This window comes from Propithecus coquereli, unplaced genomic scaffold, assembly GCF_000956105.1.
Source record: "Propithecus coquereli isolate 6110/MARCELLA unplaced genomic scaffold, Pcoq_1.0 Scaffold296, whole genome shotgun sequence".
Taxonomy (NCBI): Eukaryota; Metazoa; Chordata; class Mammalia; order Primates; family Indriidae; genus Propithecus; species Propithecus coquereli.
In genome coordinates this window covers 1679306-1693097 of record NW_012148574.1, presented here as the reverse complement: position 1 = coordinate 1693097, position 13792 = coordinate 1679306, and the positions used below count along the sequence as shown (strand labels likewise).

Here is a 13792-nt window from a genome sequence, read left to right as displayed (position 1 = left end):
TTGAGGTTGCTGTGAGCTAGGCTGACGCCACGGCACTCACTCGAGCCTGGGCGACAGAGTGAGACTCTGTCTCAAAAAAAAAAAAGAAAAAAAGAGACAAACAAAACCCCCTGTGGGTCTCTGTCTCTCAGGCCATTTCCTAGCTGGCCCCGACCCTTCTGTGAACAGACCTGTCCCTCTGATCCTGCGGTTTCCGACAGTAGGTGACCATTTGCAATGGCCTTCGAGGTGCAGTGCCCCTGCTCCAGGCAGTTGGCGGCACCGTCAGGGGTCGTGGTTCAGGGTGAGTGACAACTGTGGTTTGTGCTCCCCCTTCCCGCACGCTTACCCGTAGGAGTTTTTCTGGGGGGGGGCAGTCGCAGGTGTCCTCCCTTCGTACCGCTTTTGCCGGCGAAGTCCTTGCTGAGCTGGCCTTGCCAGGTCGCTCTGTTCCTCTTTGGAACGGCCCAGCGGCCCGTGTGGACTTTTCAGGCTGCCGCTGAGGCCTGGTGCCCGGAGGTGTTCTGAGGAGTCCGGATCCTCCTCCCTCGAGAGCGTGCTGGGGCTTGGGTGTCAGCCGAGGCGGCGCTCGCTGGTGGGCAGTACAGCGCAGCCCCTTGCAGCCCGACCGCTGCGCTGTTTCCGATTCTGGCTGAGTTCTGCCGTCCCGGCGGTCCTCTCCAGCGATGCAGACGGGTGGGTAGAAGTGGAAAGCCAGGGTGCTGGTTGGCCCCTTGGATGCGATGCCAACCTGCGATACTGATGTGTTTTCCTGGAACCTGAAGCAGAAGTGGGTGATACAGGAGGGGAGAGGCGAGGGCAGCATCGTCGCGGGCGCGTGGTGTTCTCGGCAGCACCCTGCCCCGCGGCCTGTCCCTCCGACGGCCGCCTCGCCTTGGAGCGAGCCCTGTGTTCTCACCGTGGTGCCGTCGCGAGACTCTCCTGTCCTCTGCCGGACTCATCGTTTAATCAGCTGCGCACTGCTGGCCCGCACGAATTACCAGGTTCTGAACCTGCCAGTTTACACTGAGTGAGTGGCAGGCCATGTTTTAAGACGCCTTTGGTGCTGCCCCAGGGGCCTGTGTAGCAGCAGTAATTGTTTCTAAGAAAGTAGAGGTGAGTTTTAAGTTAAGGTTTTGAGAATTTCCAGTGACAGAACTTGAAGTTAAAAGTAGCCTGAAATATTTTTCTTTTCCATAAATTTTTTTTTTATAAATAGTTCTAAGGCCTCTTTTTTTAAGAGAGAGGTTAAATATTTATTTTTGAATATGAAAAATATCAAATAGTCCTTAAAGCATATGTGCCCTTCTTGGATTATTTATTTTTCTAATGTACACGCTGAAAATAGAGTAAGTCAGCAGATTTATGCTTCTGCAGTTTACTCTGATTTGGGTTTCTTGAGGGAAGTGTTTTAAACTTCTTGGTCTTAAATTATGCTTGTTAATAAGTGTATTTTTGGAATCCTGGCTTCCTGGATTTAGAGGGCTGTGGATCAGCTCCTCTGCATCCCTGGTCCGCGTGCCTGAGCAGTGCCCAACGCCTGCGGTTTGGGCTCCCGCCTCCCCTGCCTTCAGCCTCGGTGGCCTCCCGCGGCTGTTGGTCTCTACTTTGGGGCCGTCAGAACAAGCGAGAGCTCTTCCATGTGACCATCCTTTAAACCTTCAAACTGCTCTCCTCCCTTTCCTGGAGCAAACATCCCTGGTCACGAGCCGTTCTCTCCCTGGTCTCTGGGGCCGCCGGCGTTTCCTTTCTCCTGGTTTAGATGTTCGTTTAGGTTACTCTTAAGGTATTATGGCAGGCAGGAAATCCAGCAGGCTCGGCGTGGTCTGACTGCTGGAGAACTGAACAGAATATTAACGTGTCCTGTTTAGAGACGCTCCTTCTGTCACTGCGGCCCGGGATACGTGCGCAGCCACAGAAACCCGCGTCATCGACGTGGTACTGAACATACTGGTAACTAACCTTTCTCAGGTCTCCCCCCGACCTTGTTTCTGCTCAGCCCCTCCTCCTCGCTGTGTGTATACAGTTGACCTTGGAGTCGTGAGTCTAGACTCTCACTGCCTTCATCCCCTAGTCGAATTAGTCTGTCCCATTTGTCTCTTGCGGGTGCCTCAGTACTTGCTGGATCTTGTCTTTCGTCCGACGTATCTGCCGTCCAGCTCCTAGCTGAGTGTCAGCTGCAGATGCGGAGACCGCAGCTGCTCTGTCTGTGCTCCTTGACCACACGCATTGCTGTGGCGTCATCTTGTAGTCGGGAGGTAGAAACATGCGGAGAAGAACCGACTCACAGAACGGGAAGTCAGCTGTTGAGCAGGTGAAGTGGGCGTGTGCTGGAACTGGGGTTCCGGGGTTTTCAGTGGGCGTGTCCAGGTGTACAGAGAACATCGCTACGGGGGCGCCCCTGAGACGGCAAGTTTTGCGCAGAAGTTAGAGATACGTCTCAGAGACTTCTCCTCCCACCTGTGTTTGGATGATGTTTCTGTAAAATGAGTAGTGTAGAAACCCACCGAAAGAGGAAGGAAATGACCATCGTCACCTCCCTTAGGGGCTTTATAGACTAACCCTGGAAGGATGAAAACCACTGCATTTTCTGTAATTATTCTGCAGTGTGACTGCCACGTCTGTAAACGTATATGAACAGAATATAAGTACTTTATTGCTGTAATAGTAATAAAATAATAAATTATCTGTGTTTTCAGATTCTATGGCGTATGTTATGTGGTAATATGAATTTTAGAATAAAAAATTGATAATAGAATAATGCTGGATAATATATAAAGTCTTTCTTATTGAGATTAAAAATAATTTATGCCAGGGATACATCGCTGTTAACATTAGGAGGAGGATGAGTTTGTGCTTGCTTGAGCGATTGCATCCTTTTGTTGGTAGAATCTTTTTTCGCCTCCTCCCCCTTACAGGTGGCGCACTGCAGGATAACAGAATGAAATTTTGCAGGGCTGCATGCCCCTCTCTGAGGACCGCAGCCTTTTTCTTTCGCTTTCAGGCTACTTTGTATCCACAGCTCAAGTTTCTAGGTCAGAGTGTTGGAGCTGTTTGCTCACCAGGCAGTCTTCAATTCAAATGAAGTTTATAACCTTTTTGATTAACTCAGAGTTTCAGAGTAGCTCGGGCATAATGTTCTTGACCATAAAGGGCAAGTGTCCTTTCTTTGGCAGGTGAAGGGAAAGCGATGTGATAAAGTGCACGGAGCTGGCGTGTGCGCGCACATGCGTGCGTGTGCGCGCATGCCGATGGATGCTTAATTCAGGGAAGCGAGGGTGGTGAGCAGAAGCGCTGTGTTCCTTCTGTTGCTGGTTTGCATAGAAAATAGCCAGCTAAGATAATGACCGAGAAGAAAATTATAATGACTTAGTGCTTGAATATGGTGACTGTTAGACGCAACCGACACGGTAATGTCACCATTCACCGGTGTCTCGTGTAGGCGTGGCGAGAGTCTACATTTAGAGGCTGTCCAGAGTCTACCTAGGAGTCGGCCAAAGTAACTGTCAGAGACTATTTTCGTAAGAGCTCACCTGGCTAGTGTTCATAGTGAAAATGAATGGGAAACAAAATAGCTCTTAAAGTTTACATTTTCTTAGACCAAAATAAGAGGAAGGGACTATATTCCTGAAAGGTCAAATATGTCAGCTACTTGGCAAATCCTTCCATTTTTTCCACCCTGGATCTGGAAAATCAGAAGCACTGTAATCGTGGTGACCCAGGGCAGGCTTCCCGAGCTTCTGCTTCCACCGGCTTGCTTGGTTAAAGGCTTGCTTGGTTAAAGGCTTGCTTGGTTAAAGGCGTGGCTCCTTAGGTAGTTCGGACATTGTAGCTCCGTATCAGATGCTTTCTCCCGTCCCGGGGCTGTCTCTCCGCTCTGTTGTTTCCTTCGCTGTGCAGAAGCTTTCTAGTTTGAGGTAATCCAGTTTGTCTATTTTTGCCTGGGCTTTTGGACTCAAATCCAAAAATCACTGCCCAGGCCAAGAGTCTGAGAAAGAGGCTGTGTGATGTGGCAGAGACTTGGGTCACGCAGGACACCGGAAGTCACTCAAGTATCTCACGGATGTCAGCGCGTGGGCACCCTGTTATTAGAACTCAGCCTGTGGTTTTCCATCAATGGCCGTAGGGCGAATGTTGGTTAAAATTTCTCTTTATTACTTTTTTAGTGTTCCTGAATAAGGCAACGGGAAATTCAGCACTTTGTGGGCAAGTTCTTAAATTTCTCTGATTCATTTTCATGGTCTGTCAAGTAAGAAATTGGACACGATCTGCCTCACAGTCCATATGTTTCTTTGATTTTCGTCATAAACACTGTGTGATGTAAAAATGATTTTGTCATTTTCACCTGTCGAGCCACTCTGAATGAGGGCAGGAAGAACAATATTGAGGATTTGCTTTTCGACTAATTTGACCGAAGTACCCTATTGTCGTCCCTCTCGTTTGCCTTTTTTTTTTTCTTGTATTTCAGCATATTATGGGGGTACAGATGTTTAGGTTACGTATGTTGCCCTTGGTCCCCCCGCCAAAGTCCGAGTTTCAAATATGTCCATCCTTCGGGTGGTGCGCATTGCACTCCTTGTGCATACAAATACCCGTCCCCTCCTCCTTCCTCCTCGCCTAACATCCAATAGATGTTATTCTTATATGTGCATTTATGTGTTGATTAGTTAATACCAATTTGATGGTGAGCACAAATGGATCCCGTTCTTCTGCTCTTGTGGTGCCCCACTTTGGATAATGGGCTTAAGTTTAATCCAGGAAAGTATAAGAGGTGCTAGATCACTGTCGTTTCTTATGATTGAGTAATATTCCATTGTAAACATACACCAAATTTTGATAATCCACTCATGGATTGACAGGCACTTGGGTTGTTTCCACATTCTTGCAATAGTGAATTGTGCTGCCATAAACATTCGGGTGTAGATGTCCTTATCGTAGAATGTTTTGTGCTCTTTTGGGTAGATGCCTAATAGTGCTATTGCTGGATTGAATGGTATTTCTATTTTTAGCTCTCTGAGGTATCTCCAAATTCTTTTCCACAGAGGTTGCACTAATTTGCAGTCCCACCAGCAGTGTAAAAGTGTTCTTGTCTCTCCACATCCTCGCCAACATTTGTTGTTTTGTGTTTTTTTGATAGAGGCCAATCTCACTGGGGCATTCAAATGTCAGGCTTAAGATGCACAAATGCTCAGCTCGACAAAGCAGCACTTTAAAAAGTTACTGCCACAGGTGTAACTTTTCCTATTAGTAGTTAATATTGTGCTTTTTTCCTGTTGAGTTACCCTGAGCATCACGGTAGCACTCGGACGCAGGGAGCATTCTTGGGAGCTACCGTTACGTGAAAAATGAGCCTTTTCTCCAGAGGGAGGAGGTGCACACAAGGCACACCCTCCGCACCCTTTCCCAGTGACAGCCCAGAGCGTCTTTTTGGACCAGCAGGGTGCACAAAACAGTGCTTTGGGTCCAGTGTTGTCACGTGATCTTTGGAGAAAGGGCGAGGTTTCCGTGTGGCCGAACAAGTGTGGCCCCGGTGCTGCTACCTGGCCCTGGCCCATCGGCCCGTTCTCAGGTGTCCCCTGGTCTAGGCTCCAGGCTGCGTCACCGCAGCCGGGCAGGCGGGCAGAGGGCCGAGGCGGACCCGCTGCTGATGGCGCGCTGCACCCGTCTCCGGGGACCGCGGCCCGGGGTGGCGGCTCTGGTCCGGCTCTGTTGTCCTGTGCCCGGTCTCCGTCACGCAGTGTCACTCTGATTTGCCAGACGTGCCGCCTGACAGAGCCGGGTGCTGCTGGGCGGCCATCCAGATGCTCGGAGCCGCACATGCCTGACACGCAGGCTGGCGGGCGCCCCTCGTGCCTGTGCCCGTCCCGGGGAGCGGTTTCTAATTCGCTGTAATTTATGCGTCCTCGCAGTCCTGAGAGTGCCTGGCCTGTCAGCTGCGCGGAGATGAAGGCTGACAGTTGTCACCCAGGGCCTGAAGGTAGCCTCACGTGATGGCACACTAGACAGACTAATGATGTTCTCCTCTCGCCTCCCCCTCACTCTCCCCCTCCTCACCTCCACGCCACCCCCGCCACGGCCACGCCACCATCACCGCCACGCCACCGCCACGCCACCGCAGGGACGCTCCGGACGCAGGCCCGGCCAGGAGACTTCGTCTGTGTCGAGTGCGGGAAGAGCTTTCACCAGCCCGGCCACCTCAGGGCCCACATGCGGGCGCACACAGGTACCCCCCGCCCGTGTCCCCACGGGGAGCCTGGGGAGAGGGGGCTCCATGTCCGTGGCTTGATTGCCCACAGCTGTGGACACGTTTAGATTTTTTAGCCCGTGCCGGGTGAGGCCAGGCCACCACCTCCAGGACTATATACCAGCCTCCCCCATTCAACACCTGAAAGGGTTTTGTGAGTTTTTTTGGTATCCAAGTGTCGTGTGGTTTAATTCGAGATAAGCCTGTTTGCAAATGTTCCATTTTAATTAGTAACCGACTCCTCAGAAATGAATATGCTAATGAGTTGTATTGCCACCAGCACAAACTGAAATCAAAGCACCCCCTCCAGCATAACATACGGTTGGTTTTATTTCCTCGTTGGCACTGACTGGACTCTGTGGGGCGTACCTGGACCCCCTTTGGCCCGGGCAGTGATGCACTGCAGACCCCGGAGCCGTTCTGGAAGGGGCTTGCTGGGGACCCGTCAGGCAGGCACCACAGGGGCTCTAGAGAGGCAGGGAGACGAGGTTCTTCATCAGAAGTGCGAAGGCTGCGTGCGCAAGCCGGTCTGATACAGAGTGACACGGGCCAAATGGTAAGTAATGCAGGAAGCGGGTCCCTTTACACACATGCCGGTAATTAATGTTGTCAGTGATGGCTTTCTTCAGCCACGAAGTCTGAATTAAAAAGGGCAGTGGCCCCAGGCAGCCATTATCACAGTCTCTTACTGTAAGTGTTACGGTAAATTGGTATTTTCCGGCCACAGGCTAGGCGCTGGTGTCTTTTTTTGTGAAAGTGCTTAATCTGTAATGGACTTCGTTTAATGTGCGCCTCGTGGAGAAGCTCACACGCTCGTCTGTTAACAAACCCCTTGTTCCCACAGTGGTGTTTGAGTCGGACGCAGCCCGGGGTTCTGAAGTCCACACCACCTCCGCAGATGCCCCCAAACAAGTAGGTCTCACGATTAATTGGATGTCTGGGTTTGGCCGTGGCAGCCGGGAAAAGTTGCACCATGGTGCTCATCACTAAAGCACCAGATTTTTTTTTTTTTTTTGCTAGATGTGTAAATAATTTTACGTTGCTTGGCTTCAGAGCCTGACCCTCCAGGGCAGTCTGTAGGTGACTGCTGTGCGTCGAAGGTCACCTTGGCTGTGAAGGACACACTTTAGGTGCAGACAGCTGGTTGCTGGTGACATTGGGAACGAGGGGATTAGTAGAGATTGATTGGTGGTGACATAAAACAGTAGAAATTCCTGCTTTTTTCCAAGATGCTTTTGGGTATAAGTTTGCTTGAGAACAAATTGTGTTTAGCCTCCTTTAAGAACATTAGTTTTGAATGACTCCGTAAGAAATGTTTCACGTTCGTTGTGGTGTTTCATGGCAGTGTGCTTTGTTCCTCTGCATCACAAACGCGACCGGCGTGGCCACGGTGCATAAAAGCACCTGTGTGCATGTGTGTATGACGTGTGTCACCACGCAGGTGACTTGCATGCACGAGCCATGCAGCAGACGGGGCGTGCAGAACGCCGGCCTGTGGCGCGGTTCCGAGTAATGTCTCGGAGGCGCCTCACCTCGCAGGCGGGCTCTCCCGTTGTCCTGGGCTAAGAACACATGGTGTTTATTGCTCTTCTCTCTTTTTGTCTCTCCTAGAGAATGTCACGCCCACCCTCTTGTTCTCACACAAGCATTCTCTACATAATTTTCCAACCAGTTGCCGCACAAGATTCTGTAACTGCAAAATCTCCCCTAGGTCAGTGAAGGAAGAGTCTCTGGCAGTGGAGTAAATGCCCCACGTCCTGTCTGGGTGGTCGAATCAAGTTAGCACGCCCCGCCTTGCAGACCTTGCTGTCTGTCGGATTCCTGGTTGTGGATGACGGTGGAGGTGATTAAGACCTCCGAGGACTCCCTGGCGTCCCTGTGGTCTAGTGAGGCTCCAAAGACACTTGAAAATCATTCTCGTTTATTTCACTGGAGGAAAGAGAGAGGAGACATGGAATGGCTTTGCCAAGGGCCTGCTGCCCATCGGTGATTGAGCTGCGTGTAAAATTGACATTACCCAATCAAGAGTTTTGTGTATTTTTTTTTACTGCATTTTTGAAATTGCTGTCAGAATTTCTATTTTTGCTAAAGGCCTTTTTACTCCTATCTCATTGACAGAATGCCTTGTCATTTATTATAGTTTTTTAGTAAGTGGCTTCTGTCTCTCTTAAAAGAAACCCATAGTTTTAGAATATAAAAGGTATTTCACGATGCTATGACAATTTATGAAATAAATATAACATCTTGCCAAATAGTGAATTAAAAGATTTCCAAATGCGTGTGACCTCAGTTCAAGTTAGGCAGCACTGTCCTTTTTAACAGAAATAAAACCCCCTTGCCGCAAGAGCCCCTGCGATGTGTCTGTGGGGTGTAGTAACAGCAGGCCCTGCCGTGACTGAGAGGTACGTATGAGATCACAGCTGGACGGAAGCCAGGGTGTTCCTGCTCACGCAGGTGACCCGTGAGATCCATCCGAGACCTGGCTTTTTGGGAAAGAGTGTTTGCCAAGGGCGGGAAGCGCTAGGCCGTGAACAGCGTGGTGAGATTCTCCAGGAACACACGTCAGTTTATTTGCTGACTATTACTGCTGTCTAAGCCTCCTTATGATGCTTGTCATGGGGAGACGTAGGAGATCAAAAAAGCAGATCACTAAGAAATAATTTTAATTTATTTCTGTGTTACTTCTCGGTGATGCTGGGAATTCGTAATTGTTACTCATCCTTGATTCTGATACAGAAAAGATGTATTTATGTGGTTGACTTTGTCTCTGGAAACTAAAATGCTGTGATTCCACACTTAATAACCAGCTAGCCTCTCAGTTTCCGGTTTGTGGTAACTCAGTGTCGTGGTCTTAGTTCATGCGGGTGTCAGGCCTAACACAATGTTAACTCCTGGTGCAGAGATCTCAGTGGATCCACTTTCCTTTCGTTTGGACGGCACTGGGGGTTCAGGCCACAGCGTGGAAACCGAGCTAGGCTCGTGTGCTCTCTTGGTGTAGCAGCTAGTTTGCCTGATTGTGTGTTTGAGATCCTGGCCTTTGATAGGACCTTCTGTCCCGCAGTACATCTGAAGTAGCTTTGGTTGATGTATCGCTGAAGGTTCTGGTTCTCTAAGGAAATTCCATTTTCTTTAACATTCTTTGGAACTATATCTTTAAGAATCCCCACGGAGATTTGTTGGCCAGAACAATCGAAAGCACATCACTAATAGGTAGAGGTTTAAATCTTAGGGTTCTTTTTTCTTCTCCTGTACTTCTCATTGTTTGCAAAAAATCATAACTACAGTGTTAAAGTTAGGATGTGTTACAGACTCACAGAGCAATTTTCCGTAGTTATTTATGTCTAGAATTGACTCATACTTACCAGCCATGTTCTTTTTCGTGTCCAGAGTGCTTTACTAACATTAATTAATGTTTAAATCAGGTTCTTTTCCTGTGGGCTTTAGAAGCTGTGGTTCGTGGCTTTTTCTTTATTTTGATCAGACAACACTGTGTACTCGTGCAGAAATTATTTGATGTGACAGTTGAAGATGATGGACTTCTACAGATGTACGTAATAGATGCTCCATTATCTAATTGAGGCAGTATTTGGAAATTTGGAAATTCAGTTTCATAATCATTTATTCACTTATTAACAATACTTATCGAGCACCCTCCGTGTGCCAGGCCCTGTGGAGGATATTAAGAGACAACATAAATATTTATCCCGTGTCCTTGGTTCTGAAGGTCCCGGGGTGGTGGAGGCAAGGCGATAGGGTGGGGCGGGGTGGCGCTGGGACTTGGCGAGGGCCCGTAAGCAGACTTGGGCGCTTGGACGTCTGTGCTCGGGACAGAGGGATGGATGTTCCCGGGAGGAAGCTCAGCGCGTGGGAAGACCCAGAGTGGGCGAGCGGGTGCATCAGAGGGACCGTGTGGTCATCAGCCTGGCTGGGGGACGGAGCGTGAGCGGGTGGGCAGGGGCCGGAGCTTGGGTCTGGAGACACAGGCGGATTTCGTCCAGAGGGCAGAGGAGGGCCCTGAGCAGGGTGACTTCCTCAGCATCACATCGTCAGAAAGACCATCAGAGTGGCTCCCGCTGGGGATGCATCTTGGTGGCTCCAGGTCAGGGCTGAAGGTCCCTGGGAGGCGCTTGGCTTGATCCCGGTGAGACAAGGTGGCCCGAGCTGGGCTGGAGGAGAGCCGCGGATCTGAGCGGGGTTTGGGAGGAGGCGGGACAGGGATTGGGCGTGGGAAGGGCGGGGAGGGGAGGAACTGAGTAGACCCAGGCCTGGCTTAGGGCTCCGGCCCCAGGGCCGATCCATTCCGTGAGCCCAGAAGGAGGAGCAGAATCAAACCATTTTCAGATGAAATTCAAGTATGTTTGAGATGCCTCTTGGAAAGCCAAGTAGGAGTGTCCAGTGGGCAGGTGACTGTGTGGGTTTAAAGTGGAGAGGAAAGATCGTGGGGGAGAAAGTGTGTATTTAACAGCCGTCAACGTTTCAACCCATTCGAAGTCCGCTAATCCTGCTCTGAGAGACCTGAACGATGTCAATCGTTAGTACGTTGGGCTGTTGAGTGGACGGCTGCAACTTTGATTGGGCGTGTTTACTTACCCCGAGTCTCCTCGTCTGTGAAACAGCGACAGTAGCGTTGCAGATTTTGTGTCTCAGGTGTGCACGCTGGCAGACGCGCCACGCCTGACACAGAGCATAGGAGCGAGCTGCTGCCAGTTACCCTGGAGACGGGCAGTTGTCCTGAGTGACGAGAGCAAGGTCACGCACAGCGTGAGCACGTGGGTGCTGCGGACACGTGAGCACACACACACACACGTTTATGCTCATGTGGACATGGTAGATCACGCTGTGGGTCAAAGCTCAGCGGCTTCTTTTCTTTACTCGGTGTCTTGTGGCTTCTGTGGAGCCTGCCCGTGTGCAGCTGTCGTCTTGTTTTGTTTAAGCGGCTAGTTGTTAGTCGATTCAGGAAATCTGTTGGTCTGAGAAAGACGTTGTCAGCAGAGCCGTAGTTACCCCGTTCGCTGCACTCTCTCCAGGAGACCTGTGGGCGGTGGACGGACATCACCGGCTTTTGTATGTGGAACCATAGCACGACTGCCCTGACTCTGTCATAGTAACATTTGAATTTTCTATACTAGAAAATTCTAAGCGATCGTAATATTGCCAGGTCTCTCAGTTAAGCAGTTCAGCAGGCATGAGGTCCAGGAGTATCTGCCGAGATGGATTTAATTCATTGTAGGGCACATTTCTCAGCAGCACACAGATGAACTTGGAGGAGAAATAAACTGATTTCCTTTTGCCTTGTTGCTAGTGGCAGCCTTTTCGGCACAGCCTCTTCGGTGTGACAGGCGCGTACTTCAGGAGACCCCACAAGGCCTTGCAACAGCCCAGTGGTCACGCGGTCATTTCTCGAGGGACGCAGTCCCTTTACAGGTAGTGAGAGTGGAGACTGTAGCTGAAGCCTCAGACGTTAGAGAGCCGGGTTAAATAATATGGTTTCTGGTAGGTAGGTAGGTAGGTAGGTGCGCTCACGGCATCTAATCTCTGAGCATCTCGTTCTTTCACGTCGATCGCAAGCAAACTAGAAAACCTTAAAAGGATTCAGCCATCCTCGGAGCATCCAGCTGAGGGTGATTCTTCCAAACAGGAGGGAACAAAGGTGCTTGTCACTGCTGCTTATTGTACCGTGGCTTAAGACAAGAGCTAATATTTCAAACCGAGTTCTAAATGAGGGGAGGAGCTCATGTATATTGTCATTTTTAAGAGGCTTTGTCATATGTTATATTTAGCACAACTGAATGTTTAGTTTCTAGTAATCATCCATTTTATCATTAGAATACTTTTTGACAGTAATATGTTGAAATATGGGTGTTACTGTTCTATGGATATCAGAGAAAAAACTAAGAAGTTTGTTTAGTGTTGTGGAGAAATAGTGTTTTTCTATTATATCATTACTAAACATTAGAATTTAAAACAATTTTGAAACCAAGAAAAATTATCCCCCACCCCCAACTGGTTTTGGGATCGAAAAGACCAGACCAAGTGCTGAAATATGAAATCTGGTGTTTTGCTTTGTTTGGACTTCTTGCCAAAATTTAAAGACTATGATTAATAGTTTATTTTTTATTATTCTAAATGTTATTTTAAAAGAGTTAAGCTGGAGAAATAATTCCATTAATCAAAATAACAGGAAGTGAAAAAATAATGGCAACCTAATTTATCTCATTTTTAGCTATGGATGTTACAGTTCAAATGATGGAGAAATCACGTAGGTTGGTGTATTTGAATATATGTATAATCTATTTTTAGTATCACCTTTAGATTCTCGGCATCGCAGATCAAATTTTGAAATTCAGCTCATTTGTTTAAGCCTTTCTTATTCATGAAACCAAACAGGCATCCTAAAACATGCTGTCCGTTTTCTCTAAGTAAACTGTGCTAAGCAAAGTCATGAATAGCGCTGCTGCCTTATCCACAATGACCACAGTCACGTAAGCCCTGTGGATTACGGCTCAGTGGGTGAGGGGCGTCGTCAATAAGGTGCCGCGTGTGATTGGTCTTAGGCATTTAGCGTCAAGCCTTGCTCCCTAGGCAGACCTCGATTTGAAGACCGCGAGGTTCCCGCGAGCAGGTAGGCTTTTTTGCGTACGTGCCGTCGATCCACGCCCGTCACGACACACACATTCCCTTTCCTTATAAAGCAAAATGGGGAAAAAAGTAGACCTCATAAAGTTCCAGAAGTCAGCATCCATCCCTGAACACTGAAATACCTTTAAGAAAGATAGTATTTCTTTCTGCGTTTTACTGAAAAGCCCACAACTCACAGCCGCGAAAAAGGAAAGCCACGTTTTCTAAAAGCAGGCTTCTGATTTTTTGATCACTCTTTTCCTTGTGGGAGGAAAAAGCAAGTTGGATGTGCTCAATGTCACAGTGTGTCCACCGATTGTAAGTATTTCTGCAACTCCCTTCTTCCGTATTTCATGCATTTCTTAAGAACCTTGAAGGGCTGCTGTTTTGAATAATAAAATGGTGCCTCCAATGAATCAATAATTTACAACAGCTCTTAAAAACGGAGGTATTTGAACATATCTCTTCAATAATGAGAAAATAAGCATCTGTGCATCTGGAATTAGGAACACAATATAACTTGTGGTTTGGGTTATCTAGACTTTGCAGTGCTTCCACAAAATTAATATTTTTAAAACTTTCGGCCAGGTGCAGTGGCTCATGCCTGTTATCCAGCACTTTGAGAGGCTGAGATGGGAGGATCACTTGAGGCCAGGGGTTCGAGACCAGCCTGGGCAACATAGTGAGACCTTGTCTCCACAAAAACTAATAATAAAAAAGAATCAGCCGGGCATGGTGGCATGCATCTGTAGTTCTAGCTGCTCGAGAGGCTGAGGTGGGAGGACGCTTGAGCCCAAGAGTTCAAGGTTATGGTGAACTATGATCGCACCACTGCACTCCAACCTGGGTGACAGAGGAAGACCCTGTCTCAGACAAAACAAAGCAAACAACTACCTGAGCCCTGCATTTTAAAACTTTAGACCTTTTTGGGGAGAGAGCCATCTTCTTGTC

The 13792-nt window shown here is 48.6% G+C and overlaps 1 protein-coding gene across 1 annotated transcript in view; it reads left to right on the top strand.

Moving 5' to 3' along the window:
* The window catches only part of ZNF516 (zinc finger protein 516), a 108398-nt gene that overhangs the window by 91909 nt on the left and 2697 nt on the right, over window positions 1-13792 (top strand). Inside the window, exons 5-6 of the mRNA XM_012648877.1 lie at window positions 6098-6202; window positions 7068-7135. Of these exons, the coding sequence (XP_012504331.1) occupies window positions 6098-6202; window positions 7068-7135 (173 nt within the window). The remainder of the gene's footprint in view (window positions 1-6097; window positions 6203-7067; window positions 7136-13792) is intronic.